At 43.6% G+C, this 9,302-nt stretch overlaps 1 protein-coding gene across 1 annotated transcript in view; it reads right to left on the bottom strand.

The window, feature by feature from the left end:
• frk (fyn-related Src family tyrosine kinase) overlaps positions 1–1,707 on the bottom strand; it is a 114,595-nt gene extending 112,888 nt beyond the window's left edge. Inside the window, exon 1 of the mRNA XM_055635779.1 lies at positions 1,117–1,707. Within this exon, the coding sequence (XP_055491754.1) occupies positions 1,117–1,490 (374 nt within the window). The 5' untranslated portion in view covers positions 1,491–1,707. The remainder of the gene's footprint in view (positions 1–1,116) is intronic.
• Positions 1,708–9,302: the final 7,595 nt, after the last annotated feature.

Consider the following 9,302-nt stretch of genomic DNA (forward strand, 5'->3'; position numbering starts at 1 on the left):
GGAAATGGGGCCTCCGACCCAACTTGTCCATACCGACCAAGATGCCCCATCTAAGCTTGTCACATATAGCAGCATTTGTATGCTGTTTGTTGATTTACCAAATTTTCAGAAAAGGTCCAGTCATCAATAATCAGCAACTCGCTAGAATTTAGAAGATTGAGGGGGGATCTTATAGAAACTTACAAAATTCTTAAGGGGTTGGACAGGCTAGATGTAGGAAGATTGTTCCCGATATTGGGGAAGTCCAGGACAAGGGGTCACAGTTTAAGGATAAAGGGGAAATCCTTTAGGACTGAGATGAGAAAATCATTTTTCACACAGAGAGTGGTGAATCTCTGGAATTCTCTGCCACAGAAGGTAGTTGAGGCCAGTTCATTGGCTATATTTAAGAGGGAGTTAGATGTGGCCCTTGTGGCTAAAGCGATCAGGGGGTATGGAGAGAAGGCCGGTACAGGATGCTGAGTTGGATGATCAGCCATGATCATATTGAATGGCGGTGCAGGTTCGAAGGGCCGAATGGCCTACTCCTGCAACTATTTTCTATGTTTCTATGTTTCTATGTAACAATGTCATAGCTTACCTAAAGTGTGAAGAAAATATGTACACGTATAACAGTACGTAATAACTAATGAGTTATTTTCATCGTGTAACCCAACGCATTCTTGCGGTAGGCATTCAACCGAGGTACTTTTTAAAACCCCAACGTCTTGAAGTATAAATCAAAAAGCAAAGATGCAAACTGTACAACATGTAATGGTTGCAGTATGTAAAGACATTCCAGCACTGATTTCATGTAATCCTTGTTTCTGATGAAACCCAGGGATTGAATTTCAACAAACTGAGGCAAGTGCATGGTGATGCACTCACAGTGTTCGGTCACTGTGGCAGCCACTGACAGTAGCCTGTTTATTCAATGCAGTAATTTCAAAACAACAATTTACCCAAGCGATTTCTCTGCCTCATATGATGGTCCGACATGAGACCATTGTTATTTGAGCTGGATCGCGGTGAATGACTGCGATCTTCATCGAAACATCGAAGTCAATGCGAGATTACTGCCCGAGGAAGCAAACACTGACATATCTAGCACTAGAGTATTCCACTCTCTTTACTTACGGCTGTGCCTCTATGCTGCAGTCGAGCGCCACGTAGTTGCTGGGGATGTATCCTTGCCTGCCCTCCTCCCCTCGCTTCAGCGAGCGAGCCAGCCACCAGTTGTCCAGTGATTGATCGGTCACCTCCAGCCTTTCGCCGGCCTCGAAGCTCAGGTCCTCGGGCGTGCGAGCCGAGTAGTCGTACAGAGCCAAGTAGGTCCTGCATCGCTCGGCGAACGGAGGCGTCGGCACCGGCTCCGGGGGCAGCGGACGCCCCAGCGTTGGAAAACTGACGATCTCGGGAATGGGCAGCCCCGTCTCGGGCTTGGGTTTCTTGAAGACACAGGGGCAGATGCACTTGAGCCAAACACAGTGAGTGCGGATGAAATTCCCCATGGCGCTCCCGCGGCTTCTTGTTTATTCTATCTCCGCAGAGAGAGGCATTGAGAGCAGCAATTTGGAAACGGCCGTCTTGGTTTTTAAAGTTGAAATATTTTTAAAATAAAAAAGGAATAAAGCCAAGCAGGAGGAGATCTTTTGCAAGTTCCATTGGCCGTTCCACGGGCAACGCGCTCCGCGCTTGGATATCGAACCAGGAAGTGTCCCTGCCAGGAAAAAGGTAGCAGGAATCTGAAACTTTGGCATCGACGAGACACTCCTTTCCCGTTTCGAACAGCCTCGATTAGGTGACGTCCCCCTGCACCACGAATTTCACTTCATTTCCTGGTCTGTCTATGCCTTCTAAGCACAGATTTTCTGAATGAAACCTCTAAAGCAGTGGATTGAACGCTAACCTGCAACTATTAACATGTGTGCAGGAAGGAACTGCAGATGCTGGCTATATACCGAAGACAAACACAAAATGCTGGAGTAACTCTGGCAGCCTGTTACTCCAGCATTATGAACTTTTGTAGATTGCCTTTGTTTGTATAAAGGGCTCCAGAATTTTATTTTTGCACGAATATTAGTGTTATTAATGTATAGATTTTTGGTTACTGTATGATATGTATTGATTTTTGATTACTGTATGATATCTATATGTACCACAGGCCTGTTAAGCTGCTGTATGTAAGAATATAATTTCCCATTGTCGGTATATTTAATAATAAAACTCTCTAGACTTTTGATTCTATTTCTAACCAATAATATCTATAGGGTTAGTTAATTGCACTCATTCAATGCCCATTTTGAGTTTGGAATGGAAATAGAAACATAGAAAATAGATGCAGGAGTAGGCCATTCGGTCCTTTGAGCCAGCTGGATGGTTGATCATCCAAAATCAGTACCCCATTCTGGCTTTTCCCCCATATCCCTTGATTCCTTAGCCCTAATGGGTCTGACCCACGGTGACTGTCATAGTCGTAACAGATCGCCGAAAAAACAGCGATAACCTACGTCATCCTGTCGACAACCTATGACAGCACCTACGTCAAGCTATACTCATTGGCGTCAAACCCACTGTCGCCGAAAATTTTCAACGTTGAAAATTTAGCGGCGACCAGAAAGACGCTATGAGTATGACTTTTTGTGCGACTGAGGGGACTACTCCCGGCGACCACCGGCGAACATGTGGCAACAAACTAGTTGCCCATAGTTGCCTAAAATATCGCCTAAGTGGGACAGGCCCATAAGAGCTAAATCTAACTCTCTTGATTGAATTGGCCTCCACTGCCTTCTATGGCAGAGAATTCGACAGATTCACAACTCTCTGGGTAAAAAAGTTTTTCCTCATTTCCATCCTAAATGGCCTACCCCTTATTCGTCAACTGTGACCCCTGGTTCTGGACTCCCCCAACATCGGCATCATTTTTCCTGCATCTAACCTGTCCAATCCTATAAGAATTTTATATGTTTCTAAAAGATACCCTCTCATCCTTCTAAATTCCAGTTGCCCAGTTGACCGATTTTTTCATCATATGTCAGTCCCGCCATATTGGGAATTAACCTGGTGAAACCACGCTGCACTCCCTCAATAGCAGCAAATGTTGAAGATACAAGTGTCAGTATTGACCGTAAGAAGTTTCTGAACATTGCCCTAATGCAGTCTGAATATAATACACCGCCTCAAAATACCACAATCGATCGATCGGGTTGCTGCTGCCAAACTTATGGCAAGATCCAGCACCATGGAGTCTCTGGCGAGTAAGGAAGGGAACAGCAACCTTCTGATCATTTGAACACCATGTGTCTTTGGTTTCAGTGTGCCCAACTTTGGTGGATTCAACCCGTTAAGATAATGCACTAGTATCAGACCTTGCAAGGTGCACTTTGACGTTCTGGATGGATTCAGCAATATTATTAAGCCTTTCTGGGTATTTAGGGAAGTGTTGAATAGAGTGAGATGCACCAATACATTATAGGAAAGCAAAGATGGACACAAAAATCTGAAGAAGGGTTACCACTCGAAAAGTCACCTATTCCTTTTCTGCAGAGATGCTGTCTGACCCGCTGTGTTACTCCAACTTTTTGTGTCTATCTTTGGGTTAAACCAGCATCTGCAGATCCCCCCTACACATTGTGGGAAACCATGCAGTTAGACTCGGATATTAAATTCCAGGAACTTTCTCATCACTGCACCTTTTCCTCTCGCACCTTAGACTCTCCTTAAAATTGATTTTTTTTGTGCAGGCTGTTGATCATCTACCCCAACATTTTCTTATGGACACTATTCAGGCTAGAAGCCTGTGACCTGTTGCATTCCTCAGGGACCTGTGCTGGGACATGCTTTATGTGATATCTATATTAATAAAACTCTTTGTTTGTGCCGGCATTGTATCATTATGCTCTGCTTTTTCCTATCTACTTCCAAATGCTATGCCACAGCCTTCCTATTTTCACATATTCTACTCACATTTTCCCCGTCGAAGCAATAAACATCTTCCCGTCGCATTCCGACCTATATTTCCAAAGTTATTCATGATTTAAAGTTTCAAAAAAAGCCAAAATGGCTTTCTCAGAGAGCGTCCAGTGCTGATGTCGCAATGCCTCTCACAGTGAACCAATCACAATGGGCTCTAAAGCTGCTTGCCGACTGCACAATGACATCACAATGGGACATTGCCAACAGTAACAATGGGCTCTCAAGCTGTGGCTGCCTCTCACTGTGAACCAATCACAATGGGCTCTCAAGCTGTGCAGGCCCCTGGTGCTGCTCTACGACCTGGGTAGGTCCTGGGGCAGGGAATGGGAGTGAGGGGGGGAGGATGTGGGAAATGAGGAGGAGGGAGATGGGGTGGGGTCTCTACCCCCTCCCTCTCTGCCCCTCTTCCTCTCTACCCCCATCCCCCTCCATCAACCCTCCCTTTCTAGTCACCTCTCCATCTCTACGCCCACAACCCCCCTTCCTCTCTACCCCCTCCCCTCCATCTCTAACCCCCTCCCTCTTTCTCTCTACCCCCCGCCCCTCTCTAGAGAGTGGTGAGTATTGGGACCTATGGGTGAGTGGTGGAATATTGCGTTCGGCAAGTGAGGTTTAATCTCAGCAAGTGTGAGGTGTGAGGTTTTGGGAGATCAAATGTAAGGGCATTACCCTTAACAATATTGATATCTATAGGAATTTTGAGCACCAAAACTGCCTGAAATTGGCAACATATGTGGATAGAGTGGTAAAGAAGACATATGGTATGCTTGCCTTCATTGATGTAGCTTTATAGGACTTTTGGGCTGCATTTGGATTATTGCATGCAGTTCTGATCACATCATCACAGGAAAAATGTAGAAGCTTTGGAAAGGATGCAGATGAGGTTTACCAGCTTGATATCTAGATTGGAGGGTATTAGATACAGGGAGAGGTTGGACAGAAAGCGGAGGAATGCATAGAATAGCTTCTGAAAAACTTCACACTTTGTGTATTAACCGTGTGGTAGTCACAGCTGATTTCCCGAGTGGGTTCTGCTGACTTTGGGTGAATAGAGTAACAGTGTGTGAAATGGTATGCTCAATTTCACTATTAGCTCCTCACCAAGCGAGGCAGCTTATGTCCATGTGCACCAAGACCTAGGCAATTGTCAGGCATGAGTGGCATGCAACACCTGCATTACAAAAGTGCCATGCTACAGGCATCAACAACAAGAGAAAGTCTAGCCACCTATCCTTAACATTCAACAATATTACTGTACCATCCTTTAGTCTGTTACCATCAATATTCCGTGGACACCTTTGAAGAGAAACACAATTGGACCAGCTCCATAAATATAGTTCATTGAACATAAAACATTACAGCACAGGAATAGGCCCTTTGGCCCTCATTGTCCATGGTGTTCATAATGTCCTATTCAACTAATCTTGTCTGCTTGCATGTGATCCATATCCCTGCTAAAAACAGGGACCCCTACAAATCCCTGCAAAATGGAGTCTGGAGAAGGGTCTTGACTCAAACCATCACCTATTCCTTTTCTCCAGTGATGCTGCCTGACCTGCTGAGTTACTCCAGCAACATGCTTTCAGTGTCGATCTCCTGCAAAATTGGTCCTACAAATCGTAGATTGGGTATGCTGCAACAGGTGCCTCACCTCCTGATGTTCAGGTTCTTTGTACTATCTACCAGATGCAAATCAAAAGCACAACTAAATACCAAGATTGCATCATCCAGCAAAAAGCAATTCACTAGCTTTCTACCAACCTACTAGGCTGCACTACCATTCCACCCACATCTGGAAAACCGTGGCTGCAGTGTGAACCGAACGTGCACTATAGTTATTCACCCAGGATACTCTGACAGGACTTCCCAAGCCCACAAACTCTACCTCCAAGAACATGAACACCACCGTCGGTAAAGTTCCCTTCCATTTGCACATCATCCAGACATAGAAACATAGAAACATAGAAATTAGGTGCAGGAGTAGGCCATTCGGCCCTTCGAGCCTGCACCGCCATTCAGTATGATCATGGCTGATCATCCAACTCAGTATCCCGTACCTGCCTTCTCTCCATACCCTCTGATCCCCTTAGCCACAAGGGCCACATCTAACTCCCTCTTAAATATAGCCAATGAACTGGCCTCAACTACCCTCGGCGGCAGAGAGTTCCAGAGATTACATGGAAATGTATTGCTGGCCTTTTCATCATCACTGGGTTTAAATCCCGTTACACCCCGTCAAGTAGGGCATTGGGGATACATTCACCAGAAGGTAAACAATGGTTCAAGAAAGTGCTCATCAGCACCCAGTCAAGGAAAGTTAGGATTAGTAAACGATATTGGTTTTGTCACTGACCCCCAGGTTCCAAAAGCGGATTTTTTTTTTTTTTAAGTGATGAGAGCTGACATATTTTAAAGCATTCAACAATAATAAATCACAAGGTACTTGGTAGGTCTACTTAATCTTAAAGCTTGTACCTTTCATCATCCCTCCTTCGGACTGCCCATCCAAGATATAAGGCCCATCCTTCAGCATTCTAAGACCCCACAACATGAATATTACCTACATCTGCCGATCACAATGAACCAACCTGAACTTCAAGACCCTCTTTCCTTACTGACTAGTTCTCTAACCAGCCTAACAACCTTCAACGAGACTTTCACCTAACAATCTGTGAGCCAGGCATGATCTATGTGTTTTTTCTCTGTGTGTATGGTAGCATCGTGATATTTCCAAACTAGTAATTCTGAGGTCTAGATTCATGCCTGGAAATCTGTTGAACGTGTTGTGGTGGCTGGGGACATTAAATTCAGTTAATTGAATAATGACAAATTTAAAGGGGCAGGACCAATAATGGGTACCATGTAACCACCGAATTGTCACCATCTGATTTACTATTGGAAGGAACACTTCCATCCTTTGGCTAATGCCATTCCAGATCTAAAAAGTGTTGTTTACCTTAATCTCTCAATACATGGACAAATACATGGACAGAAACCACCGGGTGGCACCAGCAATGGCTGCCTCACTAACAGTCTGTCTGTCCTTTCCTTCTTTGTTGTTTTAATAGTATGTGTTAAATATATATTTTTAGTGTTCTGAGTGTTCTGAGTGTTCTTTAGCTTGTTTTATGTGGCGGGTGAGGGGTTGGGGGAATTAAAAAAAAATCTCTTGCCTGGACGGAGATGTGATTTTTTTCCGTTTCGTATCTCCGACCCCTCTGCGGCCTAACATCGAGGAGTTGGCAGTCTTTGTTGGAGACTGACTTCGAGAGTTCCAACTGCGGGAGCCTGCGGGACATATCATCGTGGAGCGGGCAATCCCTTTGCCAGGAATCAACGTCTGAGCTCCAACCGCGGGAGCCTGCGGACTTTAACTTTAACATCATGGAGCTCACGATCTCTGGTTAGAGACCGACTTCGGGAGCTCCAAGCAACAGGAGCTACGACCACCCCGCGCAGGTACTTCGATTGCCGCGACGCGGGAGCTTCGATCGCCCCGACGTATGGTTCAACTGCCCCTACAGCGGGAGAATAAAGAGGAAGAAGATTGGACTTTATTGCCTGCCATCACTGTGAGGAATCCGGGGAGTTCGCTGTGGTGGATGTTTATATTAACTTTTATGTAGTTGTGTGTATTGTTGCTTTTTCTTTAGTATGGCTGTATGGTAAGTCGCATATCACTGTACCTTAATTAGTACCCAATAAAAGACCTTTGAAGCCTTTGAAATAAGAATGGGGGGTGCATGCTGACCAGGTCATTTCTCGTGAATGAATAAACATTGCCATTACCATCGAATGATAAAGAGAGGAGGTGTGAAATGTGAAATCAGAGTCAGGGATGGGGGGGGGGGGGGGGGGGTTGGGAGAAAGGGAAAGGGAACAGAATAGTTTGAGAAATTGATGTTCATCCAGGTTAGGCACAGCAAAGAGAGGAGAGTGAAAGAGGGAGGGGTTAGTAACCTAAAATTTGAAATTCAAATGTTCACACTGTTGGATTGTAAGGTAACCAAAGATAATGTGAGGTGTCGTTCCTCCAGTTTGGCGTGTTTTTGTACTCAAGCTCTCACAGCAGTAATGTAGGGTGTTTGGGTTAATAGTTGTGAAAAATTTGGTTATTGTATCTTAAATTGCATCTGAAAGAGAAATATGAATTTTTGTTTGGTTCACGAGTCTGTAGACTGATAGTACAAAACTGATGTTGTAAGTTGATGCGTGAATAAAGATAAAAAGTACAAGAAACCAAATAACGTCACCACAATTTATTAACGTGACAAACGGATCTTCAAAATGAATAAAAAACTTAAAACACTCATTTTCATGATGACAGTTTTAGATTATGCAACATAAATCATTCCAGTCAGATGAACATTATCAAAATTTTCATGCATATTTAGAAATTCAAAGTGTCTGCATTGATTATTATGTGTTCTTGCTGTACAGATATGGTTCATTACATCTATATTGTTATATATTTATATTTAACTTACAAAGACAATTAGCATGCAAGTGTGTTAATGAACTAATATCTGGAACCAACTTTTCTAATCTGATTCAATTAAGGTTGCAAAATTATAAGTTGTCTCTTCAATGGCGCCCAAGTAAGGTGACTCTCTGCATGATGATCCCAGAAGCGGATCTGTGATCATTCATTACAATCGCTCCACACTTTTAAACCTCTACTCCAAAAGACGTTTCTGGATATTATCTCGCACTAAAAGTTATTCCCTTTATCCTGTATCTGTACACTGTGGGTGGCTTCATTGTAATCATGTATAGTCTTTCCGCTGTCTGGATAGCACGCAACAAAAAAGCTTTTCTCTGCACACGACAATAAACTAAACTAAAATCTATTAATGTGATTGTTAAATTATATTTCAAATATTTAAAAACTCAAATTAGAAAGGAACTGAAAGAATTTAAATACTATTATCTGAAATTAAATAATGTGGCTGAGGTCAAGCTGTTAGAAAATATATTTTCATTGTTGAAATGTTAAGCATTCAAAGACAGCTACAAATTTGTTTCAGGTTTGTTGCTAAAATGTAAAGGGCCTGTCCCACTTAGGCGTTTTTGTAGGAGACTACAGGCGACTAGGCTATTGTCACATGGTCGCCGGGGTGTCGCCTGTATGAGCTCCTCAGTCGTCCAAAGAGTCGTAGAATCTTTCTGGTCGCCGCAGAATTTTGAAATGTTCAAAACTTTTTGGCGACTGTGGTCTTGATGGCAATGGGGGTAGCCTGATGTACCATGATGTAAGTGCTGTCTCCAGGATGATGTAGGATGTCGCCAGGATGACATAGGTAGTTTCCGGTGATGACATCGGTGAATTCCATTAAAGTTACATTATA

The sequence above is a fragment of the Leucoraja erinacea genome, chromosome 5 (genome assembly GCF_028641065.1).
Source record: "Leucoraja erinacea ecotype New England chromosome 5, Leri_hhj_1, whole genome shotgun sequence".
Lineage (NCBI taxonomy): Eukaryota > Metazoa > Chordata > Chondrichthyes > Rajiformes > Rajidae > Leucoraja > Leucoraja erinaceus.